At 51.7% G+C, this 27949-nt stretch overlaps 8 protein-coding genes across 8 annotated transcripts; all 8 read left to right on the top strand.

Moving 5' to 3' along the window:
* Positions 1 to 3263: 3263 nt before the first annotated feature.
* Positions 3264 to 5220, top strand: SMAC4_01657 (uncharacterized protein). The gene is made up of 3 exons (XM_003348585.2): positions 3264 to 3983; positions 4124 to 4257; positions 4369 to 5220. The coding sequence occupies exons 1-3, from the start codon at positions 3513 to 3515 to the stop codon at positions 4745 to 4747; spliced, it is 984 nt and encodes a 327-aa protein (XP_003348633.1). The 5' UTR covers positions 3264 to 3512; the 3' UTR covers positions 4748 to 5220.
* Positions 5221 to 6256: 1036 nt separating this feature from the next.
* On the top strand, positions 6257 to 9372 carry SMAC4_01656 (uncharacterized protein). Its single transcript, XM_003348584.2, has 2 exons — positions 6257 to 7870; positions 7929 to 9372. Exons 1-2 carry the CDS (start codon positions 7780 to 7782, stop codon positions 9095 to 9097), a joined length of 1260 nt encoding a protein of 419 aa, XP_003348632.1. The 5' UTR covers positions 6257 to 7779; the 3' UTR covers positions 9098 to 9372.
* Positions 9373 to 10009: 637 nt separating this feature from the next.
* Positions 10010 to 11773, top strand: SMAC4_01655 (uncharacterized protein; the record flags this gene model as incomplete). Its single annotated transcript, XM_003348583.2, has 2 exons — positions 10010 to 10235; positions 10514 to 11773. The coding sequence occupies 2 exons, from the start codon at positions 10010 to 10012 to the stop codon at positions 11053 to 11055; spliced, it is 768 nt and encodes a 255-aa protein (XP_003348631.1). The 3' UTR covers positions 11056 to 11773.
* An 823-nt stretch (positions 11774 to 12596) lies between these two features.
* SMAC4_01654 (uncharacterized protein) lies at positions 12597 to 13340 on the top strand (the record flags this gene model as incomplete). Its single annotated transcript, XM_003348582.1, has 1 exon — positions 12597 to 13340. The coding sequence occupies one exon, from the start codon at positions 12597 to 12599 to the stop codon at positions 13338 to 13340; it is 744 nt and encodes a 247-aa protein (XP_003348630.1).
* Positions 13341 to 15448: 2108 nt separating this feature from the next.
* SMAC4_01652 (uncharacterized protein) lies at positions 15449 to 15874 on the top strand (the record flags this gene model as incomplete). Its single annotated transcript, XM_003348580.1, has 1 exon — positions 15449 to 15874. The coding sequence occupies one exon, from the start codon at positions 15449 to 15451 to the stop codon at positions 15872 to 15874; it is 426 nt and encodes a 141-aa protein (XP_003348628.1).
* A 1245-nt stretch (positions 15875 to 17119) lies between these two features.
* SMAC4_01653 (uncharacterized protein) lies at positions 17120 to 17327 on the top strand (the record flags this gene model as incomplete). Its single annotated transcript, XM_003348581.1, has 2 exons — positions 17120 to 17242; positions 17298 to 17327. The coding sequence occupies 2 exons, from the start codon at positions 17120 to 17122 to the stop codon at positions 17325 to 17327; spliced, it is 153 nt and encodes a 50-aa protein (XP_003348629.1).
* Positions 17328 to 19473: 2146 nt separating this feature from the next.
* Positions 19474 to 20070, top strand: SMAC4_13451 (uncharacterized protein; the record flags this gene model as incomplete). Its single annotated transcript, XM_066091421.1, has 1 exon — positions 19474 to 20070. One exon carries the CDS (start codon positions 19474 to 19476, stop codon positions 20068 to 20070), a length of 597 nt encoding a protein of 198 aa, XP_065946388.1.
* A 5177-nt stretch (positions 20071 to 25247) lies between these two features.
* SMAC4_12793 (uncharacterized protein) lies at positions 25248 to 27337 on the top strand. Its single transcript, XM_024655259.2, has 4 exons — positions 25248 to 25610; positions 25673 to 26560; positions 26613 to 27033; positions 27103 to 27337. Exons 1-4 carry the CDS (start codon positions 25323 to 25325, stop codon positions 27228 to 27230), a joined length of 1725 nt encoding a protein of 574 aa, XP_024511164.2. The 5' UTR covers positions 25248 to 25322; the 3' UTR covers positions 27231 to 27337.
* The last annotated feature ends 612 nt before the right edge of the window (positions 27338 to 27949 follow it).

Below are 27949 nucleotides of genomic sequence, written 5' to 3'. Positions count from 1 at the left end.
AACAACAACAACAACAGCAGCAGCAGCAGCAACATACCAAAATGGTTGAGTCCCTTCTTGCTCGATAGTGAAATGAATTTTCAAGGTTCCGGGCCCTGACCATATTTTCATCCCGCTATGTATACCACATTCAGTAGGCTTCACGCTATCTGGGCACGCAACATGGTAGTTTGTAACGCCTGGAGCGTATGTGCTGATGATGGACCCTAGAAAACTTGCTGAGGTACCAGAGGCGCTGCCCGTTTTGACAAGTCGGGACGTCAGGGTGGGAACGACGAGGTTGACGGGTACTGTCTTGAGCACTGGTATCGGGGGACCGGCTATGGCCAGAGTGGATTCTGCGGAGCTAGAGAGGGGGGAGGTAGAAAGTGCCGAGGGAGGGGACGCCAAGGATGAAGAAGGAGAAGACGCTGATATGGCCGAGGAGGGGCGGGACGAGACAGTGGAGGACGAGGAGGATAGAGATGGCGAAGACGTAAAAGCAGATGAATATGTTACTGGAACTGGGTCAGGGAGGTAAATCGGTGCTCCTCCGGCTGCGGTGGAGGATGATGATTGTGCTGCTAAGGCTGGAGAAATAAGCCCAGCCGCCAAGGAAGCGCATATTATGACGAGGTTCTGTGGGAGTCGCATCGTGATCGGCCTGTAAAATTAGCTATGAGAGACGTAGCTGGAAGTTGGCGAAAGGAATTTGGGTAGTCAATAGTGGAGATGCCTCTATCTCTATCCTGGCCATTGTGAGAGAGCGCGGGCACTGAGTGTCCAGCTGCGACTGAGCAGAGGATATCACGATGGCGAGGGTACAAAGTAAATCCATGTTCCTTGGCATGCTCAAATCATACCTTTGCCATCCTTTTGACAAGATGGCTGCCAATCAAAGGCACAGTGTCTGCCTGTTGAGCCATGTTCGAGTCGTGACTGGAGTGCTTTTCCCACTTTCCCTCTCGCCTCTCCATACATTCTTATGTCCGATTCTGGTTTCGGGCGGAAATCAAACGTCAGGAGCAAGCATATGAAATAGATGAACATGAAAACACAAAGACTTCTTCGCTGGCACCTGTCCTGCGACCCCTGGCTTCTTTGTGGCTTTGGGCGGCTTGTCAACCCCTAACCGATTGTTTGCTCTTAACATAGCACATACATACTTTGTAACGGGCTTCCATTGTCTTGGAGTTTCTGCGTATAGAGCCTGGTAAGTGCTGCATTGTTGCTGGACACTCGTCCAGAGGATCACATGGACATGGAGCTTGGACTTTCACTTCCAAGCCGTGTCATGGGGGGACCAGGGATAAGTATCCATGTACCAGATGTCAACATTGCGTTTGGAGATCCGAACGAATAATGGCATATGCCGACGACGACAAGAATTACTCTTCATCACCCAGATATGTCAAAGTAAGCGGTGAAACCGAAGGTGAAATGGATGCCTGTTGATTCGACATTCATCCGACTGCTTAGTCGCAAGAGTGCAATGTTCCCTCTCCAGTAGAACATGTGGCCATGTCATGTAATGACGTTCGGGTTGATTCGCGTAGAAGCTTCCACATTCCCGACTGTTGACCCGGGGTTGTTCGAAAGGTGGTTCAGTCTTCGTGCTACCTCAGCTGGGAATATTTGTTTCGTGGGTTTATTGCTGCGTCCTCGCCCAAGATTGCGGAGAGGTTGTTGATGAGGTTACACCAAGATTTTGCCGCAGGAACTGGGGTCCATGTTGTCCATTTCCGTCGCTAAGATCATCGGGGCCGAGGAATTCGTGATTACTGATCATCTCGACCAGTGACTGGAGAGTGAAGTGGCGGCATCTTGCTCCAGCGAAAACCATGATCAAAGTGTGCTTCGGCAGCTTTTCTCTCGTCGATAAACCCGAGAAGGATATGCGCCAATCGAGTGTTGATATCCGGTAACGCGGTCAACTGACCGGTGGAAGATTGGCGAATGTCTGACCGCTACCTCAACGGATATCGCGGAGTGTCTCAGTAGGGTCTCCGTACCGTATCTTTAAGCGGCGGCATGCTGGCCCATCCATGTCCGCCATATGGCCGGTGTGGTGCTGAAATGGCTCCTGAGATAAGAAGTTCCAAAGTGAGAAAGACTCGAATGATTACTCATGATGGGAAGTGGAAGTGAAGGCGACAGTAACAACTGGAAAGCTGAAGTGTCGTCCCGGCAGATGGGGAATTATAACGGGCTCGGATCCGGTCGGGTAGGGCTGGAGGACGCTATTCCGAATACAGAACGGGATGGACGCCATCCACGTCGGTGTTCGAGTCGGGGGCGGCGACCAGACACTCAACGACAGATGGACCTGGGAGGAACGCGAGTCGGAATCGAATGGTAGACCTTGGAAATGACGAAGCCCTGCTAGCGTTTGTGAAAACTTGAGTAATTCCTCTTCCCATTGCCAGGCGACCATTCCGATGAGACCGCCGAGGCAAGTGCGGATGGGTTCGGAGAGAAAGAGCCAGAAAAACCTTGACGACTTCCAAAATTAACGAGCAGTGGTAATTTGATCAGGCTCCACCTTCCAAGCAGGCCAAGCGGAAGTCGACGGCAGGTACGGCCGGGCAGATCCTTCCTCTTGCCGAGCGCGACGGAATCCCAAGTCGCACAACTTGAACGGCATCCAACCGTGACCTGACCGCACCGCATGTTCGGCATTGTCGCAGTGTCGTGATGCTGGGCCCAAGAGTTTTAATAGGGAAAAGAACGCGTGTTCGCCTTCCCAACTTGCGGGTTTCATCACCAACAGGAACCAAGCGTCTTGGCGAGTTAAAGTCTGACCGTGTGGAATCCCGAACCGGCACCGCATTTCGACGACGCTCCCGAGATATTGCAATCAAAAAAGAGCCTCAGCCTGAGAGGAAGAAAAAGAAAAAGAAAAAGAAAAGAAAAGAAAAGAGCAACGAAAATGAATGGAAAACGTCAAGGGCAAATATAAAGCCTTGGCATGGTTTCTGGTCCCCAAGGAACTTCCCGTTGTGATATCACTGCAGTGCAGAATAGAAGCCAGCTGCAGCAGCGGGCGCCCGGCAACCGTCACTGCCGTCCAGCGTATGTTCAGCGACGCCCAGAGCATCCAACCCGCTCCGCCAAGCACGCCAAGGCTAAACAGCGCACCCATAGACGAGTCTTGGTTGGGCTTGGATGGCGATCGCGAGCGGGTTCCGGGCTGTTTTGCGGGCAATCCAATTCCCTGGATGGATGCTGGATTCCCCCCTTTCCCTTTTTTCTCTCTTTTTTTTTTTTTTTTAATCTTTTGTCATCGCCATTCCCCATCCATTTTCCCCTCCTTCAAATTGTTTGTTTTCCTTGTGAAATGTTGACGGTACTACCATTGGAAGGAGAAGAACAACCCAGTTCGCGATCGCACGGCTTGACTCGGTGAACAAGATAGGAAAGAGGGAAAAGGGACACAGTCAGCACAGCACAACACACAGCACACAGCACACAGCACAGAGCACAGAGCACAGAGCACAGAGCACAGACAGAGAAGAACACCTCAAAAAAGGAGAATGCGCCTATCATCTATGCAACGCATGGCCACCGGCTTATCAGCATCACCAGCACAACTAGCAACACAACAAGCGCGGGGTCACAGTCAGAACAATGTCGCCGCCGTCGTCGCAAGAGGTCCTTCTCTGGCAACAGTAGCCGCGAAACTTGTATTGCTATGTGCGGTCGGCACGGGACTTGTTGGTGGTCCCCTCGGTGTCAATGGCCAGACCTTGACCACGGCGACGACCGCAGCATCGGCCGCAGTAGCATCCGCAGCTCCGTTGGATATCGCAACTCCGACTAGTACCACTACCGCCGATCACCACAAGCATGGATACTCCTCCGACTCCGCTCCCGCCTCTGTATCCGGGTCCGATGTGATCACATCTCTGGTCAAGCCGGCTGCCGAGCCCACAACCGCCTCTGTTTGGGTTCCTGGGTTTATGCCGCATGACTTGGAGGAGTTGAGGGGCAGTATTGTCAGCAGTGTAGGTTTCTTTTGGTGCTCTCTCGGATCTGTGGTTCACGTTTCCGCTCGTACTTTTCGCGGCCCCGGTCCATCATGCTTCGATCCCCACAACCGTCTTCTAGATCGTCAGCTCTAATGCATGCCATTGTTACAATACAGGACGCATCCATGACCGCCTATACCATGTTCTGCGCCGAAATACAGCCAAACTGCGCCATGTCCGGCGATGCTCCCTTTGTGTTCACAGAAGGCCCCAAGTCCTTCAAGTACACAGGAGTAGCGGAGCCAACATTGTATGTCAACCTCGTTTATCACGTTACCCTTCATCACGTTTCTGTTCCCCCATTCTTACCTTCAAGCCCCTACCTACCAAGCAATGACTGACACTCTGTCCTCTCTGGCAGCTCACAAGAGATGCACTGCAGCTTCAATGGCACCACCTCCGCCGTCTGTGCCGGCACCTCCTCAGTTGGCTCGCGCTACGTCGTGAACGGCGTCACGGGGCCCGCGTCAACCACTTGGACAAGTACTTACAGCAGCTCCAACATTACCTGGGCCGCCTTGACGCTCGCTACGCCCGGCCCCTTGGTTGGCACCACGGACATTGACGGCACGGCGGTGGCGTCGGCGACTGGCGAAGATCCTGATAGCATTTTGGGAAGCGAAGGGCTGTTCGCCCCCACGGGTGCGCCAAAGAACGGCGCTGCTGCGGGTTTGACGGAGAGGATGGCTCTTTTGGGGGTTGCTGTTGCGGGTGTAGTTGGAGGGATGTTGATGGTTTGAGGCGTCTGGAAGACTGAGTGCATTGAGGGTCAGGTTTTCGCTTCTTTTTTTTCTTTTTTTTTTTTATCTTTGCACTTTTTTTATGTTTTTGGCATTGGCGCTGGCGTTGGAACGGGGATTGATTGGAGGATATACCGCTTCGTTCAAATTTCAGGACTTCCCATTGGGATATGGCATTCAGGGTTGGGTTGGCATGGAACATCGCGGGAAGGAGGGAGTACTGACGCGAATCTGTTGGCCGAGTGTAGGACGTTGTCAAAAAAGTGGAAGTAGCAAGGAATGGATTAAGCATCGAATAGAAGGAGATCTGTCGGTTGTTGTTACGGATGAAGTTGAGGTTGTGGTTGATAGCCTCGTGACAGCGACTTTGGGTCACGTCCCAGACACCCAAGTGTTCATTAAAGATCCGCTTACCTTGTACTCTTCATGTCTTATCATGGTTTCATCAAATGAAGGCTGAACTGTTATCTGGCAAGAGATGAGCTCAGGTTTGGTACTCGGATCTTTGTTCCCGTGTGCATGTACGACTACGGTGCCTGGCTGCATCTGGGTTTGACAGAAGCGCAAAACCTTCCCGTCGGGATCACGAAACGGGTGTGCGAGGGATCGACGAGTGAGCTGGTCGAGCACGGTTTGATATTATATCTCGAGGCGATTCGATCTTTCAACTCTGTGACATCTTCACAAGCTGTTCATGTGAGCAAACAGGCCCAACTGGCTCAGCTGCACCCGACAAGAACCGCAAGGACAACAGAGACAGCTCGTGATTATGATTAGCGAGTCGGTACTTTTTCGTTTGACGCCGCGAAACGTCTCTCTCTATTCTTCGTTTCTTCTGACGGCAGAGAACTCTGAAGCGAGGGCACAAGAGATGTCTTAAGCCAGCAATCACCAAAAGCCAAAGTGACGCCAACCTAACCAACCAACCAATCAACCAACCAACAGATGAACCGAAACACGGTGGTTAGTTAGGTCGTTCATTAACCGCAATCGCAACCGCAATCGCAAACGCTGCCACAGCCAGTCCTAGCGGTAACCAAATCTACCAAAATAGGTGCAAAAAGTCTCACCACCACCCCAAGTCTAGGGTAAGTAAAACAGTCGCGCGGCTGTTGGCAATGGAAGCTGTTGGCAAGTGGTAAGGTAACCGCTGACGACGGCGCCCAGGTCGACCTAGATTCACAAGCGAAAAGAGATGGACTTGTCGCCAGTGTCGGATTCTTCGAGCATCCTCGGCCTATCAATGCCCATTTTCACTTTTCGTGTTTCATATTTCTGGGCAGTGGGCTTGATGGAGTCGATGGAGGGGACCTGACGATCCCCGCCAATCATGACCTCCGATCCTCAGGACCCACTTTTGTCGGGCGCTCCAGAAAGAGAAGGAGCGGGGCGTCAAAATGGAACCCCTGTGGCTGCCACATGCACAGCTGCACAGTTGCACAAACTTCCATTGTTCCTGCTTTCGGTGGTGCAAATCACCCCCCTCTGCCCCTGCCTGGCAAACGATAACCGCAATTCCTTTTCTTGGCGGGGTTTACGTTCTTTGTGGACTCGGACTTCATTGCACTTCACTTTCTTTTTGATCAGGCATCTGGGTTTGATCTCACAAAGAAGGAGAGGGACCTGAAAGGGACACAATGAATGGCAACCACTCACCAGAACTGCGAAACCTCACACATTCAGTTCCATCATCGATAGCCGTCTGCGATGGAACTGGAACAATTCCCGTCGTCAGTCCCGTCAGTCCCGTCAGCACTGGCAACTATGGCAATACGACAATCAACCCACCCAACGCCTCGCCCCCCTCCTTCCTTTTCCACCGCCGCCATCGAACAGCCGCCCATCCGTCCATCCAAACACAGATCTTTTGCTGATCCCCGCCAGCATGCGGTGCAGCACGAAACCTAGGGTGTTGCCTGCAAGTTTGGGGAAACGAAACAAAGCTACGGCCAAAACAAGAAAGATCCGGGGCACTCAGCGAATCCGCTTACGATGGTACCTGAATGAAGGAACGCCTTCGACGCCGCGCATCCCATCCTTTCCGCCCGTCATCAAGCTAAGGTAGGTAGCGTAAAGCAAGCATACATATCCACAATGATCTGGAACTCCTCGATTGGCCATCTTCGTTCCCATCAAGACGGGACATGTGTTTGTCCATTACCAGGACCCAGTGGTCCCAGAGCACACACAAGCAGGACACAGCACTACGAGGGGAAGCGAGAGAGGACGGGTGTTCATCAAATTCCCCGTCCCCTAGTGCTTTTCTTTTCCATCTGATACCTCGCTCTATCCATGTTCACATTCACACCATGCAAGCCCCAGTCGCTGCAGTGTTCATCCTTCCTCTGGCCTACAATCCCCATTGACCATTGACGTTGCCATGTCCCCCATCCCCGTCCCCCGATCCCCCTCCTTCTTGCATATCGAGTGGGGTCCGGATCACCGAGGCACCCTTGGAACATCCTTGAGGCTGGACTCAGTCGCCTGCATGGGCTGGAGCTCAGCCTGCCCCTTTCATCCTATCCCCGGGTTTTCATGTGGGACTCCTCCACTGACACGGCGCTCTCCTATTGTGGTGGTGTCTGCTTAATAAAGGCGACGGTGGCCCAGCCCAACATGTCCGGCGTCCTATTCAACTTGCTGTTGGTGCCATTGTCTTTGTCCCATTTCATCTTTTTCCTCTTCTTTCCTCAATATCGGGGTTGCTTGCAATAAGGCTTGACGCCAACAATAGTGTTGACCACTTCGCCCGATCCTTCATCTTCCGTCCTTGTCCCTTTTTTACTTGAAGCCTTGACTGTGCTTCATTTGCTTTCCTTTTCAAATATCCACAGTCCATCTTGACGCCACTACAAGGCAACGAGTCATTACCTGCAGCTCACATTTGCCTTCCTTCTCTTACCACCTGATCACACTCAACACTCGCTGGACGATAAAAGTGCTGGATTGGAACTACAAGACACAAAGGGGAAGATTAAGCAAAACATCAAAACCTTTGACAAGAACTTGACGACATACACCAAGCCGTCACAATGAGATTCGTCAAGTCGGTACGGCCCGCGGCAGCGGCCATCTCTTTGATATCTGCCGGCATCCCCAAATCCCTGGACATCAGCAGCACTAGTAAGTCGGCATACCTGGTCAGCTTACACATCGTCACCGGACACTAACACGATCCCAGCTTCGGTTCAAAGTGTCGCCAAGACCATTGCCCAGAATACCATGTCCTTCTACAAGGGCACAGACGAGCAATTTGTTGATCTCGATGCCCCTTACTACTGGTGGCAATGTGGTGCCATGATGGGTAGCATGCTTGACTACTCGCACTACACTGGCGATCATACCTACGACAAGAAGATTGCAACTGCCATTCTCGCTCAAGCCGGCCCCAAATTCGACTACATGTCTCCGGCCCATGCCGGCCAAGAAGGAAACGATGACCAGGCCTTTTGGGGATTCGCCGTTCTTGCGGCTGCCGAGCGTAACTTCCCTCAGCCCCGATCTGAAATCCCGGGATACCTTGAACTTGGCGAAAACATCTGGCAATCACTTGCCTCGCGATGGGATACATCAACCTGCAACGGTGGCCTTCGGTGGCAAATCTTTGAAACGAACCCCAACGGTCTTGATTACAAGAACGCGGTCAGCAACGGCGGATTTTTCCAGCTCTCGGCACGTCTGGCTCGCATTACCGGCAACCAGACCTACGTCGACTGGGCAAACAAGGTGTGGGATTGGACCCAGGGAACTGGTATGATTAACGAGCACTACCAGGTCCTCGACGGTGCCAGCTCCGGAAAGAACTGCTCCAACATCAACGCCGCCACGACGGTATCCTTCTCCTACAGCCAGGGCATTTACACGTACGGCGCCGCCGTGATGGCTAACATCAGCACCGGCGCCGACCAGGATAAATGGGTCGATCGCACCGAGAAACTCCTCGACAGCTCGCAAAACTACTTCACCCCCTTCGGCGATGTCAAGAACTCCACCGACGTCATGTACGAGCACGCCTGCGAGCATATCGACATTTGCAACACGGACATGAAGTCCTTCAAGGGGTATTTCTCGCGGTTCGTCTACGCCTCCAAGGTGATGGTCCCTTCCATCAAGCCCACGGTCGATCGGTTGCTGCACACCTCCGCCAAGGCTGCTGCCCAGGGGTGCCAGGGTGGCCAAACCGGAACGATGTGCGGAAGGAAGTGGTATGTTGATGGGTTCTATGGAGATGCCGGGTTGGGAGAGCAGATGAGCGCGTTGGAGACGATCCAGGGCATCTTGGTCGACCAAGCGAAGCCACCTCTCAAGGGCGACGATATCAAGATCGTGAGGACTTTTGCGTCGTCGTAACAGACGTCGGGTGATGAGACTCAGAAAGGGATTCAAAGTCCAGAGGCCAGTTCTGAGCCGGAGAGTGTGGCGTCAGGAGTAAATGAGGTTAACTGGCAATGGTTGTTATCATGGATATTTGGGCTGGCCTGTGTTTTGGGCCTATGAGTCGCTTACCTTGGAAGGTGCGACATCTCCTGACTTTTGTTTCAAGCATAACATTATAGCCATCGCGCGTTGAGTATCATCAGTCAGTCTGACTCTTCTTCCTTTTTTTTTTTTTTTTTTTTTTTTTTCGATTCTTGCTGTATATATAAGATTTTTGGGATAGGCTTGGCAATATTGGCGGAAGGAGAGACAAAGAATGGATGATTACTTACGAACCGAAACACATTCCCCACGGAAATGACTTTGTTCACTCCTCCCTATGCATGGTATCTCATGAACAAAAGATGGTGTAGTGGTCTGCCGTTCCAGTTATCCCTGAATAACACTTATTCGTGCCGCTATCAAAGAGTGAATTGCGGGGGTGTGCTGTGTTTGCCTCCGATTCCCCTGGTCCCAGCTCCCAGCTTCCTGGTTATGCTTCTAAGGAGCTTTGTTTTCTTTTGGTTCGACATCAAAGCGATGCCTGTTCGGAATATGTAGAGTATCGCCATGGAATTCCTCATCCTCAAAGACCGATATGGTCATTCTGCCGAGCACACATGATGCTGACTTCGAAAACGGCTCTCATTCGTATTCGCAGCCATGCTATGGTTAATGGCAAGGGACTCGGAGTGTCGGCATACATAGAATCATGATCACCCCAAGCATGGATTGCTTCACGATACAATCAGGTCGCTTTTCTCGGCCAAAACTCCAGTATTCATTCATCCATTACCTACTGCCGGTTCCTACCTGCCACTCGGCTGAAGAGTAGCTCTCGTCACCATGATGACCTACAACCTCATCATCTCTTTCATCTCCTTCCTCACCGGATTTCTGGCTTTCGCCTCTACAGCCGTAGCCCTCCCAGCCACCGCCGGCGACCAGAATGCGGAGTCGAACGTTGACTTGGTAACCAGCCCTGTGACGCATCCGGCTTCGCAGCATATCCAGTATCCTCGTGTCGACTCTACTTCTTCTCCTTCTTCGCCGCCTCTCGCTCGCCATCCACGTATATCCAACACCAAAGGGGACCATTGAAATTCCTCCCGGATCCATCCTCGAGAACGTTGTCGTCCAGGGTAGCTTGCGCCTCCTTGAGCACTAAACGTTTTTTCTTTCAAACGTTTCTTGTTCAAAATTTTTGATCATTAGCACGTGCCTTACATCATCTGTCTTCTTTGCTTGCTGCACGTACATATGATTAATATACCAATGGATGGATTGATGGATAGTATGGAATAGGGATTCAAATTACTCTTTTGTAATGCAGCTGTCTGTCCATAAAAGGACGATGGCTTCAAAAGGAGATAATCTCCCCTCCTGTCCCAAATGTCCGCGCAGAAAACATAAACAAAACCACCGCAATAACCCCCCGCGGCGATTCTTCCTCTCACAACCATACACCACCTATCCCAAGCACCGAAGGGGAAGATACCACCACCACCACCCTCCTCTCCCCTCCTCCAGTGGCCTCCTCTGCCCCCTCAAACACAACTACTACAAACCCAACCACCACCACAATAGAAAAGCGAGGCGGCCCCCGCAAATTGTGCGCCCAATACAAGACCTTCATCGACGAATCCTCCCCCTCCAGATCCCCTTTGCTGAAAGACTGCATCCAAATAGTGTGCAACCACGCCGGCGGCAAGGACGGCGGCGGGGACTGGGTCTTCATGGCGGGGTCGAAGCGCACCATCGCCACTTTTGGGAGCTGCGCATTCAGTATTTCCGCTGGCGGCGGCGTGGCGAAGGACCAGTGGCTGTTGTTTAGAACCGAGGATGTGCGGATTGTCATCGAGAAATTCTTTATGAGGCGGGCGGGAATGTGAATTATATGTTGGAGTGGGATGGGGAGGAGGTTACTGCTGATTATCCGGGGGGACCGGTTAGGTGGATTAAGAAGATGAAGGTCGGTGGGAGGGGAGTGGCGAGGTGTAATAATACGGTTTGGGGAGGGGAGAGGGATGTTGAGTGGAGGGTTTATCATACTTAGTTGAGAGCTGAGAGAGTTTGGATGGAGAGGGGGTGAGGAGAAAGATAGGGAGAGAGGGAGAGAGAGGGGGGGAGAAGAATGGCCATGTTGTCTCAGAGCAGATACTGATATGTATGATGTGATGCTAGGGGCGTGGTAGCTTGCGCGAGTGGGATTTTGGACGAAATGATATAATGTGACATGATATAACATCGGAATCACCATCTTGAAGACGAGGTTAGGCTCCATTGATGGAAATGCAGACCGCACGTATGGATCAGATATAAGCCACGGAAAATGCATCAGGTCGTGAACCAACCAACGAAAAGAAAGAACCCTTTGTGCTTTTGGGTTCCGTGACATAGTCTGAATGCAAATGGGGAAAACTGCGAGTGTCGAACGGCATCCCATCCCAACAAAGGAACCCCACAGGGTGGTCAAACGACAAGAACGAACATTTTAGCATGTCGCCTTTCACAGTCGCTCTTCCCTCCTTCACTTCCAATCACTTGCCATCTTTTCTGCCTGGTTGACTTCTGCCTGGTTGACTTCCAGATTGACCGCCTTGAGGCGACCCCGCGCACGTCTGGCGAATGGGCTTGGGTTCAGCAACAGCTTTTGGAACCTTCACTTCCCCGATGCCTTTTCATCGGACCTTTAACACATCGCGCACCTAGAATCTTCCATTCTTGGAAGTCCGCGCATCTGATGGCACCCATTCACTCCCCCGGGCTTCCCATTCACCCGCACTTCCTTTCCGTATTTTAAGCTCCCGTGGTTTCCGTTTCCACTCTTTACCCTTTCCAACGTCCAGATTTCTAGCACAAATAGCTTTGGACTGGATCTCCTGGAGCCACGATCTCGCGCTCGGGGACAATTCCGTCTGATTAAGATATCCTCTACCGCCTCTGCGCATCCAGAGGAAGCTGCGGTCCCTCGAACAAGCCGTATACTCCCGGCCGACCGGCTCTTGCTCGTCTCGGTCTCATTCCGCAGGAAAAAAACAAGTCTCCCAGCATCCTCACCTCTTGACCAACGCCACGCCACGCTCTACTTCCGCTGCCTTGTTGCGTGCACGTTTTTGTGGAGCGATACGAGTCGCGGCGACAGTCCCTTCGTTTCTCCAGTTTGTTTCGGAACACCAGACCAGTTTACCAAAGGAAGTCGTTGACCTCCGCGTCAGCGGCACGCACGGAAAACTTCCTTGTCTTGTGCCTCAGCTGCAGTACATGTAGGCTCCTGCATTCGGCTCGTTATACATAAGTAAGCCCCCACAGCCGTTCGCGTCTGCGACCTTTAATCCTTCCACGTCATCTCGTTTGCAGGTGCTAACAACGATGTGTTAACCAGATATCTACAGCTGTTGTCAAACCGGAGAAGACGATTCACGACTATACAATGGCTACGACTTTCCATCTTTTCCCCTTTCTCCCTTGGGAGCTCCGTGCTCGCATTTGGGAACTGACGGTTGAGCCTCGAACAGTCGAAGTCCACACCATTACGTATGGATCAGAGGAAGATTCAGAGACACAAGCTGAGGACGGGGAACCACACAGGCGCCTAGTCTCAACCACGCCCGTGCCAGCAACACTCCACACCTGCCGCGAAGCGCGCAATCTCGGATTGTATCAAAAGGAATTTTCTGAGTTTGAAGATGTCCCAGAAGGCCGCGAGAAGCGTTACGTCTGGCTGAATTTGGACATCGACATGATCGACATTGGGCAGGAGGAGCTCAAAAGATACCGACCGATTGCCAAGTCCATCAAGAGACTCAAATATAGGGCCCGAACGTTTGAGTACGACGATGTTTCTTGGCTCCACATGTTTGAGAGCTTGGCAGAGGCTCACATAGATTGTTTCAACGAAGAAGGCCTGAATGACTGGTACTGGGCTTTTGCACCTTTCCAGCTTAGGTGCGATCACAGAAACATCCTGTTGATCGAGTCGGAAAATGGTCGCACAATCACTGCGCAGGAACTGGAGGAGGAATACGACCGTAGGGAACAGGAAGCACTTGAAGAGTTTGCAGATGCTGATCCGGTCCCCGTTTCTGAGATGTTGGCTGGACTGGACATCGCCTCGATGTTGCCCAAGCTCATGAGCTTCGCCGAGATTGCTCGAAACATGGAAGACAACGATTGAGGCAGGGTCAATTTTCTCAGTCGACGGGGACTCTGTCCAGGTTTTACACCGCGTAGAGTGGAAGTTTAAGGAGCTAGGGGCGGTTGTTAACTTTCAAGAAGTGTAGGTACCAGAAAGGGGAACAGTTCCCTTGACACCACGGGGACATCGGCAGTTTAGTTCCCCTATCTGTACGATATATGGCTACCACGCAATAGAGATCCGTCCCAGAACACATATAATGGTGTCTTCAAATTGTGTCTGTTGACGTGCAACGTCTAATCTTTCCAGCCACTCGTCCCTTCGGAATGTAGCCCGCAGTCGAGTCAAACGATGACGACGGAACCTCCTTCCAACACGCCCTCCTCTGCAGCCGCTCTTTCTTAACTTGTTGCCATTCCTATTCTGCCTAGTCGATACTAACTGCCTTACACCAGAGAGCCCCGCGTGCGCACGTTGGGTAGTGAGTCAAACCCCCCCCCCCCCCCCCCCCCCCCCCCCCCCCCCCCCCCCCCCCCCCCCAAAAAAAAAACAAACCTTTATCGTTCCTTTCTCTCACCCGCCACCCAACCCATTCCTGCCACTCCTTCATATCGCGGGGTTTGAAGCGCCCAAAGCTCATCGTCAGGACAGGAAGGAGCATTCCTGTCTTTAGAAGCATCTCAGTGCGATACTCATATCGGCGGTCCTCAATTTTTCTGCGAATCCAGGAGAAGCTTTGGGCTCTCAAGCAAACCGTATGCGCCCTACTTCCTCAGCTCAGCCTCAGATTATGCGAAGTTAACCACATTTATTTTGGATCCCAACTAACTTGCGTCCTCGCGCGTAGATTATCTCATTAACAGCTCTCTGCTGCCTGTTGCTGGACGACCGTACTCGTCGAGTGACCCTTGCGAGTCGCAACCACAACGCCTTCCACCCAGCGGGGCTCTTCCCCAAAAAATCAATTTCACGACAGAAACAGAAACTATTGACTTCCACCTCAACGGCCACCCACAAAGAAGATCGTACCTGCGGCGCATTCGAGGTCGGTACATACGGTTCAGTTCACGTTCAGGTAGGTGCCAACGACATCCCAAATCTCCTTCATGCGGTCCCCGCAAGTTGCTGACGATAGTGTGTTTATTAGGAACCACAGCCACCATCAAATCGGAAACGACAAATGACGACTTAGACGATGGCGGCCACCACTTTCCATCTTTTCCCCTAATTTCCCTGGGAGCTGCGCGCTCGAACCTGGGAGCTTTCCGCTGAGCCTCGCACAGTTCAAGTTTTCACGGGAGAGTACGGAAACCCGTTAACAGATGCTTCTATCGGCCAAAAAGAGTACAAGTGTGTCTTCTCATCCACTCCCATACCGGCAATGGTACAAGTTTGCCGCGAGTCGCGTAATCTTGGGGCGTAACCGACAGTGCCTTTCCGAGGTCGAACGCATCCCTGCATTTGTCCCCAAAGAAAGCTGGGGGCGATATGTCTGGCTGTGTCACACGGACATTCGACCTCGACCCTAACTCAGCAGCACGAGGCTCGCAGAGCCGCACGGCTGAGCCTCTCGAACCCTTCAAAATGCTTCAGGCAACCAGGCCAACTCGGTCGGAGAGTCTATTCGACCAATAGCACAACCTACCCGAATCCCCTCAATAATCCCTGGCGTATTCCAGCCAACAATACGCACGCCGGCTGCACTGCCCCTCATATCGGGCTGTGCTAGCCAGGCCAAGAAGGGAAACCCTGCTATCACAAGAACGATCCCTAACCAACCAAGGCACTCCGGCGGCGATAGGGCGGTACCCGTGACGACGCCGGCGTCATAGGAAGGAAGGATATTGGAGGAAGATACTCGGGAAGGATCATATGTAAGCACAGCGGTGCACACCGCTAGATAGATGCCTTATGGCCTCATGACCCAGATCAGGCCAGCAGAAGGAAGGAAGGCTTTGGCATAAGAAGGTCGGGAACCCCAGCCTGGATGGAAAGGCTTGAAAGGATTCAACAAGGCCTTCGAGACCAAAGTAGTTTATCAGCTGAATTGAACTACTGTTCCAAGCCCAGAATACTGCCCTTGTCACAGGCTGAATCTCGATCTTGACATCGTCGACATTGGAACGCAGGAGCTTCTCAGTCTGAAGATGGCTGCCACATCTATCAAACGGCTCAAGATGGAGCCGCAGACTCCCGTCGATGGCACCGAGACATTGGGGCTCTTTGAGAACTTAGAAGAACTTCACATTGTTTGCCCAAATGAGCCCAGCTTGGGCCTTTGCGCCTTCCATTGGATGTTCTACCATGGCCCCTTGGACCAAAGGAATGTCATATTGATCGACAAAGTCCATGATCAAATGACCACCTTGTTTGACTGGATTAGGGAAGCTGAAGAGCGCTTCGAGCCGCACCGAGAGGAGTTGTTGGCTGTAATCCAGGACGGTGACAGCGAATTCACTTCTGAGGAAGAAGAGGACGGCAACTACCCATGGCTACCCATTATGTATGCTCTCAAGGGGTATCTCGGGGGACAAAACGGGGGAGGAGAAAGCCACAATGCTGAGGGAGCTTGAGAGAAGGAACGCAGGAATAGGGTTGGGCTTCACGGAATGTATGTAAGGGAAAAGAACGGCAACAACACTGTGACTGGACTACCAGACACAGCAATACTTGGCTCCTGGAGTAATATACCGGTTCAGTTCTTAGTACATTCTCTGCTTGGGAATCAAGTAAATAGGTTCCTGAATCAAAGCCACTTCTCCTCCTTCTTCGTTTGTTTCACGGATACAATGCATGTCTTTCTGGTTGTGGAACAGTAGAAATCTCAGCACTTCGACATCTTGTGTCCCAAGTTAATTCTCACCATCCATTTGCTTACTGCGTCTGAGATCTGGGCGCAAATCATCAAGGGACACGAATGTCGTGAATAGAGGTGTCAACGAACTGGTAACCGTGCAATGACCACTCACCATTGATGTTGACGAGTGGACCGGGTGAGCGCCCGAAACCGGAACGGATGCGGGCATGAGTGAAACTCTCCTCGGCGTTGGAGTTTGGGAAGAAGCGGCCCTAATGAATTCAGCATAGTCACGAGATACGCAAAGTGTTTGCAGCCTATACAGAACAATGGAAGTGTCCAGCATCCATTCAGGGCACGGTTTTTCGGTCCTCCTACCTTCACTTTCTGCAGGTACGTACCTACCTCTTGAGTTAATGACTGACCGGCTGCATTGCGACAAGTTGGAAATGCCCCTGTCGCCAACTCTCTCCTCGACATCACTTTCTTGTCGGGCAGGTTCCCACGCACTCGACCTCCCGCCGGCTTTCCTGCCGTTCATCGTCGCGCATTCAATTGCAACTCAAGAGCGAAGTATCTCCAGAACCTGTGGTTATCTATCTTTGCGCCTTCAGACGGCACTCCTCTCGTTCTGGTCACCTCTAGTCCCTAAGCCGACCTTGCTCCTGCGTTAGGTTTTGTCGCCCTTCTGTCGACGGTGCTGATTCCCACCAATCCCTACGAGCTTTTGACGGCAAACTTCCGCGTTTTACAACTTCTTCGGCTGGGTAGCAACGGAGGCTCCCATCTTTACCATCTTCTCCAAGCGCAAGGCGGCGCTAAAGCAAACACCATACATCATATCTGGTACCGGTATTTGTTGAACGTGATTACACCTCTCCTGAGCTTTTGATCCAAGCCGGTAAAAATATTCAAACATGAAAGGACTCAACATTTTTCTTCTACTCTAGACCTTGAACAAAGAGCTAACGATTTTGTGTCTGTCAGGCAAGAAAAGCTCCGGAAAATTCCAGCAAACACGATGGCTGAAGGGGAGCGCACCTTCCACCCATTTCCGCGCCTCCCGGCTGAGCTCCGTCTACAAGTCTGGGAGCAGTCGCTGGACTATGAACGTGAGGTTGATATCACGGTCCGCGTCGAATTTGTACGAGACCTTTCAGCGCGTATTGTTTTACTCCTGGGACTCTTGCCTCTGCTAGACATCTTCTCTCGCGAACGTCTACCCCTAAAATCCTTCACACCTGCCGGGAGGGCCGCTACTCATGGTTTTATCAGAAAGCCTTCTCGGAAATTCCACTCCAAGCAGGAGCGAACGAGCGGAGCTATGTGTGGGTCAATGAGGATTGGGATACTATAAAAGCTGGGAGGGACATATTGTCGTGGTGCATGTCCGGGTCCAGGAGGAGCTTGAAGTCCATGCAATACCCGCATCTTGCGTATAGCGCTCTCGGTATCGTGGAGTTCCGGTGTCTCAAACATTGCGCAAGCCTCAAGCGGGTTACTGTGATCCACAAACGTAATCCTTATTATGACTGGCGTAGTAAGGTCTTCCCAGGCTGTCCAACTACTCTCATCAAAGGGTTCACAGTGAGGGCTGGTCCAGATGACATTGAGAACCTGGACGGCAACGAAGACAGTGTGGTGGACAGAGCTCGTGAAATTCTGCACGAGGTGTGGTCTGTTCAAATAATCCCAAGCTTTTACGACAGCAGATATGTGCCGTCCTCTGGCCAACTCTTCACCTTGGATATCTAGAGCGAGATAGACCTGAAAGATCTCTCCTTAGCAAGTACGGTCAAATTTGTGTTGTCCCGTGCTTGCCGTGGTGTACACGCGATATGGGAGGCAATCTTCAGACAAGTCAGTCTTTTGTGTCGAAGGTGTTGTTGTTGTTGTTGTTGTTATTTTTAACGTCTACTTCCGCCTCCCGTAGGGCATGAGACGTGCCGCACCGGTGAGTCTAGCATACAAGATTAAGAGCAATGCCCTAACTGTCCACCAAAACCATTAATCCGAGGGCAAACCGAGGCCTATTGCCAGTATATATCATGTGTTGCCCATAGCGTAAACGCGGCCCAACACTCCCAGTCTAATCGCCCAATGGGCGAGCCGCCAGTGCATGGCGAGACCTGTATAACAAAGGAAAAGACATAAGAAAGGACAAAATCACTCCTCTCCGCTCTCCCTCTCGCTCTCCTCCTCCCGCAAGGCCTCCTCCCGTCTCCTTGCACGGTGAACTAGCCTGTCCAAGTCCACCGTAACCCTCTCAATGTAGAGAGTTCGCGGAGGTTGTACTTGTCACCAGCCTGACTCGAGGGGCCAGAGTAAAGACAGACGCAAGTGTCGTTACTTTCGAGGTCGTGGTTGAATGCGCGACAGCTGATGGCGCAAATTTCAAAGGATAGGGTCGAGTGTCCCGCGCCAGCAAAGTGGTGAAAAGATGGTGCAAGAGATGGCGCAAGGTAGGCAAGCAATGAATTATATAGCAAATAGCAAGTGGGAGAAACGGGGAGGTGAAGGGTGAATGGAGGTGTGACAAGGGCAGTGTTCTGGGCTTGGAACAGTAGTTCAATTCCGCTGATAAACTACTTTGGTCTCGAAGGCCTTGTTGGTCCTTTCAACCTCTAGAGGAAGGTTGGGCTTTTAAGGCCTTCTTATGCCAAGGGGAAACGGTACCTATCTAGTATGTACGGGTCCTTGTCACCTAAGGCTCCAAGGCATCTAGCAATCTGCATACATGTAGGTCTTTCTCGTATGACACCAGGAGTGTGGTGTATGCCTGTTTAACAGTGTGGCATATGCTCGTTTGACAGTGTGGCATATGCTCGTTTGACAGTGTGGCATATGCTCGTTTTGACAGTGTGGCATATGCTCGTTTGACAGTGTGGCATATGTCCGTGTGACAGGAGGCCACATGCCTGGTGAAGTGGACATGTGAAGTGGACATTTGAAGTGGAAAAGCTAGTGAATGGGAGGCAGAGAAGGGAGGCAGAGAAGGGAGGCAGAGAAAGGAGGCAGAGAAGGGGGGCCTATCCAACCAATATTCATCCGAAGGAGACAGTTGACGATGCCGACACATTTTTTCCCAGGCTGAATATTTAGATCATACATATCTGAGAGCATGACGGGACTAGCAAGAATAGCCAATCAAGGAGTTTTCGAAGAATAAGTATATAAAGAGGTGCACAGCGTCGGCTTTCTACTACTCTCCTGAGACGTTGGGGATTCAAAACTTGCACTCTATGCCTGGGGTCAAACACTAAACATGCATATGACATTGGGCTCTACTGCCCGTACCACCTTCGACACAAAGTAGTCAATGAAGGCTTGGCTACCCTTGCGCACTCAAGGCGGCTTGCTAAGAGGGAGGCGCATATGGATTTCAAGGCATGGTGGGCCGCGAACAAGCCAGAGTCTTATGCAGACTACCGGTTGGGGGTCTCTATCCAGCCTAACGACGAACTAAAAGAGCTGGACAGACGCTCTTTACACCACCTCCTCGCGGCCAGGTCTGGCCACGGGGATTTCAAGGACTACCACGAGCGCTTCGAGCACGAGGACGCCCTGCTGACATGTTTCTGTGGAAGCTGGAAGAATCCCCTCCATCCCTTTTTCTGCAGGAAGGCATATGCAGTTTCCCCCGTCACGGGCGAAGCGGCTACGCGGGAGAATCTCTCCCTTGCTATTGGAATATACTGGCAGCGCTTCATCGCTAGAATCCAGACCTCGCACTTCTTTTCATGGACTTGTACGAGAAAGGCATGGCGCCAGACACTCTGGCAACAGCACACTGACGGCAGTGGCGCTGCTGACAACCTTACGGGGTTTTTACGGAGTAGAGGGGTGGAGGTTGGCCATGACCACGATATTGAGAGGGTTACGGTGGACTTGAACAGGCTGGTTCACCGTGCAAGGAGACGGGAGGAGGCCTTGCGGGAGGAGGAGAGCGAGAGGGAGAGCGGAGAGGAGTGATTTTGTCCTTTCTTATGTCTTTTCCTTTGTTATACAGGTCTCGCCATGCACTGGCGGCTCGCCCATTGGGCGATTAGACTGGGAGTGTTGGGCCGCGTTTACGCTATGGGCAACACATGATTTACACTGGCAATAGGCCTCGGTTTGCCCTCAGATTAATGGTTTTGGTGGACAGTTAGGGCATTGCTCTCAATTTTGTATGCTAGACTCACCGGTGCGGCACGTCTCATGCCCCACGGGAGGCGGAAGTAGACGTTAAAAATAACAACAACAACAAAAATCCGTAATCCGAGTTTTGTCCAGTGCTAATAGCGTTCTCATTTTCAGCTACCAGTGGCGACTCTCAGGACTGAGAGAACAGAGTGACAAAATCCTCCCCACCGGCACCGCCAACATGTCTACTACGGAGACGTTTCATCCTTTCCTTCGCCTGCCATATGATCTGGGAGTTCACGATCCAGCCTCGCGAGGTTGACCTCCGTGTCGTCTCTCGGCGAATCCAGGGAAAGCTCCGCAAACATCTGCTTTCGAGGACTAGGGTGCCAGCCATCCTCCAAGTTTGCCAGGAGTCCCAGTACCTGTGTGACAAGGGCAGTATTCTGGGCTTGGAACAGTAGTTCAATTCAGCTGATAAACTACTTTGGTCCCGAAGGCCTTGTTGATCCTTTCAACCTCAATGAGAAGGTCGAGCCTTAAGGCCTTCTTATACCAAAGAAGGTTGGTACGTACCGAGCCCTGTGTGCCAGGCATCGGCGCGAGTCTATCTAGTTCATCTGCCTACAAGTAGATCTTCTGAATGCCAACCTTCGTCCAGTTGCCCGTCGGTAATTCCGGTCGGTGGTTTAATTGATGAAAGTCGCCGGCGGATGTCCGTGTGGCATTCTGTCGGTAATTCTGGTCGGCAGTTTGACTGATGAATGTCACCGGCAAATGTCCGTGTGACAGCCGTGCCTGTTGGCCGAATAGTCTGGTTGAGGTAAGGCTGGCATTGTATGGCGTGGTTGGGTTGATGTCAAGCATTGAGGCTCTATTGAACTTCAAACCCAGGAGTGTGGGCAATGTCCGTGTGACAACCTGGGACTGTACAAACAGGCATTCACCAACATTCCTCTCCGCACCCCCGATCTCCAGCTAAAATATTTTTGGGTCAACTGGGAGCTCGATACTCTCGCGGTAAATACGACCGACCTGTACTACCTAAGACATGAAAGCATCCAGAACTCCGTCCAGCGACTCGACATAGACAGAACACGGCTTTATCCCGGCTTTATCCAGCATCTCCAGGCCTTCATAAAGCTAAAGAAGCTTTATCTACATGGCCCTGTCACTTCGGGTAGATTCCTTCGTGTCTTTCGCAAGAACCCTCTTCCTTGCTGTCAAAGGAATATCATCATACACAATACAGATCGATGGGGAACTTTCAACAGCATCGAGCTGGATGAGATCTGGGACGAGACCGTTCGCCATATGGACGCACTGTGAGGTGGAGATGGTTTCCGCGGTCCTTAGAAGATGCGAAGCCACGTCTGTTCGTGGTGCTCGTCGGTTGCGTGGGTTCGCTTCGCCAGCCAACTAACTCTCCTCTCAGAGGGACTATGAGAGTTGGTTGGCTAGCAGGCACGAGAAATAAAAAGCGTGGCCCGGATCAGCAACAGTAGAATGCAGGTGCGATGCCAGGCACACCCTGTGCATAATTCGGGGTTACCAAGGATGCAGCGTACTGCCGTAATCATTCGCGCATATCACTAACTGTCGGTCTTGCGAGGTCTATTCCCACGAAGCAACCAATTCTCCCAATTGATACCACCATGTTTTGGTCGACCGTTGAATCAGCGCCAGAGCCAAACTTTTCTTCCACGACACAGCTATGCGAGTTATTTCTTGTTGGAAGTCCATGCCCTGGGCCGCCATTCACTGGCCTTGCCCATTCACTGGCACTCCTTTCTAGGTATTTAGGCCGCACTGGTTTCCGTTTCTCCTCTTCTGTTGGACAACTCCAATCAAGCACTTTTTCGTTGTCGCATTTTCCAGCCTTCAACGCCTCTCCAGTCTTTCCAGTCAGCCTGGCGACGGAGTCCCCGATTTCGGACTTGGCAGGGTGTCGCCTTAACCTAGGCGCCACATGATGCGAAGCCCAGGTCGTCCATAAATCTGGTGAAGGACCAGCATCAGGCACACAGGTAATTCCCATTTTCCACCGTTGTTCTATACCCAGATCTGATTGTACCTCGTTTGCGCTGTCTAGCATGTTCGAAAATTTCCCATCGCTGGCAATGTCATCTTCCCCAGATCCCGTGGCCACTTCCACCTTCGGTGAACACTGCGATAACAGGCCTCCCGAACGAACCTTTCATCCATTTCCTCGACTCCCGTGGGAGGTACGTGCTATGGTCTGGGAAACGAGCGTCTTATCGTGGTTCGCGAATTTACAAGAAGGGATTCACCGAGAAACCGTTTCACCGTTTCTCCTTCGACCAAAAGTATATTTGGATTAACTGGGAGCTCGATATCGTTGTCGCAGGGAGCACTCCACTCGACCACTTTAGGCACGCCGCCATCCACGCATCTATCCAGCGAATGGAGATTACCAAAAGCGAACCTGTCCCGGGAGACATCGAGGACCTTCAGCCATTTGTCAATTTGAAGATGATACCATACACGGCAACCTGCGGAAGTTCTTCCATCTTTTTAACAGATATCACATGTCTTGTCATCCAAAAAAATATCCGTCTAACGGGATACGACCGCCGATCCGTTTTCTATTACACATATGAGGGCTTCCTGCTCAAACAAAAGCCATGAGTACCATAACTGTGCAGTTACAGAATGGTGCTCAGGTATAAAGGATTGTCTGTAAGTATTTAAGACTGTGTCCATTTCTTTCCCTGGAAAGAAGCTGTGTTTGCAGTGGCCGTGAAAAGAGATCATGAAAGGGACACTAAGGAGGATAACATTTCTGGCAGGCAGATTTGGACACCAGCATTCAAACTCCTAGAGATATCTCCAGACCAATACACCCTGTTCTTCTTATACCTGCTTGATACACCTCTATGTTGGTATTATATTATCGCAAGTTCGTTTCAAGGTGAATCGCACCAGATATCTCCCGTATGTTTATACACCAACCGTTCTGCTCAAGTTCTCCGTCTTGACGGCAGCTGCTTCAGATGACAGTGAGGTTGTGTCTTGCCTTCACTGGCACGCTCCTTCCTCCTTCACTTCACTTCCCGACCTCTCTATCATTCAGTCCCGCCTTCCCAACTTTCTGCCCCAGCTCGCCCTACGTTTGACCGCGTTTGGACCTTATCCCGGCGCACGACCACCTACAGTATTTAACCACCTCTTCTTCCACACTTTTACGATTTTCGTTCCTGCATCACAAACCGCAGGGCATCTCTCCTTCGAGCAGCGCGGCGCCTAACCTATGTTGCTTCGCAGGCTCTCGGAGCGTAACAGAAGGCGCAAAGCACAACGACATCCCTACCCTGGCGTGGACGTCAGCGGCGACACTTTCCTCACGTCAACTCGGCACCTTCCTCGCGTCGACAATCACCTCTCGCGACAAGCGCGATTTCTCACATTTCTGAGCTCGTCGTCTCCTTCAGTTTATCGACCGTCTCAGGAACAACCCCTCCACGGATCGAAGACAGCACTCGCCCATTTGAGAAGATTACATACCTCTAGGTAGTTCCGCGCGACGGGCTTCCGCACCTCTGTTCTTACCCGATCAACACAACGATACAAGACACTTTCTCCATCACGTCGGCGGCAATCCTTTTCTTTCTAGCTCTTTTGCCTGGTTCTTTCTTTTCCCTGTCCAGTCAGCTACAGCAGGTAAGTGTCACGAGCCGATCAGTTCGATTTTGATTTCCCCCCAGCAGTCAATCCCTTTGGATTTTGTCTGATGTCACAAGCGCTGATAATATCGCCCTTAATCAGTACCAGGAGCAAACCGCCACCTAACTGAACAACAGTAGGCAAGATGGCTGCTACCAGCTTGCCTCTGTTCATGTACCTGCCTTTTGAGTTCCGTGCTCGGGTTTGGGAGCTGACTGAGGAACGTCGGTTCTTTAACGTTGATTTCTTGTAAAGAGCAACTACAAGAACCGACTACCAAGCAGATGATCATCACGTGATGGAGAGAAACGTGGCTTCCCTTACATTGGTTCCAGCTATCGTACAAGTCTGTCGTGAAACTCGTCAGTGGGAGTTTACCGTCAGGTCTTCTCCGAGATGGAGGATGTACGGGATGGCGGTGAGCGGCGCTATGTTTGGCTTAACATGGAGCTCGACATTGTCGACGTTGGGGGTCGCCCTTTGGAGTCATTTATCCCTACTGCAGCCTCGATCCAATGACTCCAGTTTACGAGGGCGAAAGTCGGCGCTGGGGATATGATCTTTCTTGGGAAGTGCGTTAACTTGAAAAAGCTACACATAGCCAGCTCTGAGTCCGCAGCGCCTTTCTTTATGGAGGCCTTTGAGAGATCCCCTCCTCACTGTGGCTTGGAAAGCATCTTCATGGCCCTGATGACCCGGCGCATTTTTGACTGCCAGAGTTGGGCATCAACCGTGGAGAACTTCGATAGGCGGCTATCGGCTTTGGAGAATGCCCTTAGCCAGAGCATATCGTCTAGTGATGAGGTGGAGCCGCTTCCGTCTCCGTGAACTTCTGGACGTACAGTAAACATCCGGTAAACGATGGCAGATGGAAAAGAAATATGAGAGATCGTTGAAAATGGTCGTGGAGCGAGGAGATTGACAGGATGGACATACTCGTATAGATAACGGATAGGACGTTGCTTCCATCCAAGAATGCATCTTCCATTTCTAACTCCAACCGGTATTTGTCATCGAAGGCAACTTCGATAATCCCTTTCATGTTCCTCTACAACCAGAAGCCTGCCTCCAAGAATGAGTGTAAGATGAGGGAAAGCGACAACGAAGCCCCGATTCCTAGGCCTCCTAAGCCTCCGGGCCACTTTGATACAGCCCGGCTATCGGCACCCGGAGATAACTTGGTTACTTCAATGATTGGCTGTCTCGAACCAGATGCGGAGTAGACTACCAAGTGTTATCAGTAATAGCACCAGTCTCAAGCTCCATAGCATCCCTCCCCGCAATCGGCAGTCGTAATATTGCAGACATGATCTGCGTATAAAAGGCATGGATAGCCTGAGAATCGGAGCTGTGTTGTCGCTTTCCCTCATCTTAGACTCATTCTTAGAGGCAGGCTTCTCACTCATTTCCTCACCATGACCACTGAATACCCCATCCCTTGGGAGGCCCGCGCGGCGAAGAAGCGGGAGGACACTCTCGCAAAGATTCCGGCAGAATGGCGACTAAGTCCTGCCGACCTCGAGCTTGCGGCCAAGCAGCGTGATCTTACAGGTCCTTTTATCGAACGCTTTCTGGAGCCTGAGGTGATCGAGATCGTCAAAACGGACAGTGTCCCGCTTGTCGACGACATCAGGGCTGGCAAGCGCTCGGCGGTGGAGGTCACGAAGGCGTTCTGCAAAACGGCTGCTGTTGCTCACCAGATTGTTTGTATACCTCCTGTTCTTACATGTTAGTCAACAAATAACCAGCTGACAAAACACAAAAGAATAACTGCCTCCTCGAGATCTTCTTCGACGCTGCCATCAAGCGAGCGGAAGAACTCGATGAGTATCTCCGAGTAAACGGCAAGCCCGTCGGCCCGCTTCATGGCTTACCCATCAGCCTGAAGGATCAATTCCACGTCAAAGGCGTCGACACTACCATGGGCTACGTCGGCTGGATAGGCGGTAACATGGGCGTCACCGACCCTACCAAGACGCACCAGGTCGAAAGTCAAATCACCAAAGAACTACTAGCCTGCGGCGCCGTGCTTTTCTGCAAAACTAGCGTTCCGCAAACTCTCCTCATCGGCGATACCTATAACAACATCATCGGCCGCACTCTCAACCCGCATAACCACAACCTCTCCTGCGGCGGCTCATCGGGAGGCGAGGCGGCGCTTATGGCCTTGCGTGGAAGCACACTCGGCGTGGGTACCGACATTGGCGGATCGGTGAGGATCCCAGCTGCGTTTTGCGGTATCTTCTCCCTGAAACCGACTCCGGAACGAGTGTCGTACCGGGATGCGGCGAATACGAATCCGGGGCAGAATACGTACCGTTCTACACTTGGGTTTATGAGCACTTCGCTTGAGGGGTGCGAGCTGGCTTTGAAGTCTGTGTTGTCCACGCGGCCGTGGTTGCAGGATCCGGCTGTTGTGCCGATTCCTTACCGGCAGGAGGTTCTTAATGATGTATTGTCTCGTGCGGACGCGAGTGGTAAGGCGAAGGCTGATAGGCCACTGAAGCTGGGTATCCTGTGGAGAGACGGCGGTGTTGAGCCTCATCCGCCTATTCGTAGGGGAATGGCGATTGTTGCTCAGGCAGTGAAGAAGGCTGGTCATAAGCTTGTGGACTGGAATCCTCCGCCTCATGCAATTGCTCAGAAGATCCACGTAAGTTCCATCCACTTTTCTTCTCCCGTCTCTTTGTGCTGACACACACCAGTACTCCTTCCTCCTAGCCGACGGCGCCCGCGACGTCCACGACAACCTCCTCCTATCCGGCGAGCCCCTCATCGCCGACCTCCAAGCATACTTCAACCTCAAAGACCCCATCCCGCTACTCGAATACCAAGACTTGACCGTCCAAGGTCTCGCCTACGAGCAAGCCTACTCCGATTACTGGAACTCCATGTCAGGAGCCGGAGATGATGACGGCCAAGAAGTCGACGCCATCATCATGCCCGTCGCGCCCCACGCTGCCGTGATTCCGGGGAGGTATTACCACCTTGGTTATACGGAGGTGGTCAACTTGCTGAATTATAGCGCGGCGGTGATCCCGGTTACGAAGGCGGATAGGGGGGTTGATGCGGTTGATGAGGCTTATGAGCCGGTGAATAAGGTTGATAGGGCAAATTGGGAGACTTGTGAGTACCTAATACTCTATGGAGTCGTTGAAGATGTTTGATGAGGCTGACAAAGTGTTTGACGAACAGATGATCCAGAGATTTACCATGGTGCGCCGGTGGGAGTGCAGATTGTTGCAAGGAAGTTTGAGGAGGAGAAGGTGTTGGGTATTGCGAAGTTGGTTCATGCTGCGCTTTTGAATGTCCAGTCCGTCTGAGGCTGCGGAGGAGATGTTGGATCGCTATCTTGGTCATCGGCACCGGTGGTTTCGATAGTTCTGGTCTGCGGGAGGAGAGGCCGCGAAAGATGACTTACAGTCTGGTTCGTAGATATATATGTATCATCCACTCATGATGTATGCTTATTGTTTCCAATTGCTGATTGATTGCTTGTACACGGTGGAAGTGTCGTGTATGATTTCTGTTGTGAGTGTTTGTTGGAGGTTGGGTGTGGTGTGAAAGCGGGAGAAGTCGGAGGACCCTGAAAATACAGTGCTCCCCGGAAAAGCTGTTAGCGCAAGACTTCCGTTAGGAAGTCAGGGCTTTCCAAACTGAGCAGGCGTATCCAAAACAAAGATTGTTACCACATGGAGGAAGCTCTCATATGTTATCCAGAGACCTTTTAAAGGCTCACAGTTTATCTTGACTGATTGCCATGCCGTTCTGTAGCTCTTCGACTTTGGAGCAACACTGTGTTCAGGAGCTGCACTAACTGATGAGCAGGGGACGCGTGTGCACGGGCCAGGACGACGACAGATACAAGCAAATTGCTTGGCTCCTTCCTTTTTCCTTCTTGCACACCACAACCAAACATCTTCTTTCTTGTACATATTTTGCGCTATCCAGAGGCTCCTTGCGCGGGCCTACGTTTTTTTTATCTGGGTTTCCCCAGCAAACGATTATTTCACGATATAACTCGCTGTGACTGGTGGTGCAG

Source organism: Sordaria macrospora, chromosome 3 (assembly GCF_033870435.1).
Source record: "Sordaria macrospora chromosome 3, complete sequence".
In the NCBI taxonomy this organism is placed as follows: domain Eukaryota; kingdom Fungi; phylum Ascomycota; class Sordariomycetes; order Sordariales; family Sordariaceae; genus Sordaria; species Sordaria macrospora.
The sequence above is the reverse complement of the archived record's forward strand: the minus strand, read 5'-3'. Positions and strand labels throughout refer to the sequence as shown.

Bases quoted from the DNA above. Each gene is read 5' to 3' on its own strand.
- SMAC4_01657 (XM_003348585.2), top strand. From the start codon at position 3,513: ATGCGCCTATCATCTATGCAACGCATGGCCACCGGCTTATCAGCATCA. The intron at 3,984-4,123 runs GTAGGTTTCTTT...GTTACAATACAG, and splicing joins GGGGCAGTATTGTCAGCAGT to GACGCATCCATGACCGCCTA. The intron at 4,258-4,368 runs GTATGTCAACCT...CCTCTCTGGCAG, and splicing joins GGAGTAGCGGAGCCAACATT to CTCACAAGAGATGCACTGCA.
- SMAC4_01656 (XM_003348584.2), top strand. From the start codon at position 7,780: ATGAGATTCGTCAAGTCGGTACGGCCCGCGGCAGCGGCCATCTCTTTG. The intron at 7,871-7,928 runs GTAAGTCGGCAT...ACACGATCCCAG, and splicing joins CCTGGACATCAGCAGCACTA to CTTCGGTTCAAAGTGTCGCC.
- SMAC4_12793 (XM_024655259.2), top strand. From the start codon at position 25,323: ATGACCACTGAATACCCCATCCCTTGGGAGGCCCGCGCGGCGAAGAAG. The intron at 26,561-26,612 runs GTAAGTTCCATC...GACACACACCAG, and splicing joins CAATTGCTCAGAAGATCCAC to TACTCCTTCCTCCTAGCCGA. The intron at 27,034-27,102 runs GTGAGTACCTAA...TTTGACGAACAG, and splicing joins TAGGGCAAATTGGGAGACTT to ATGATCCAGAGATTTACCAT.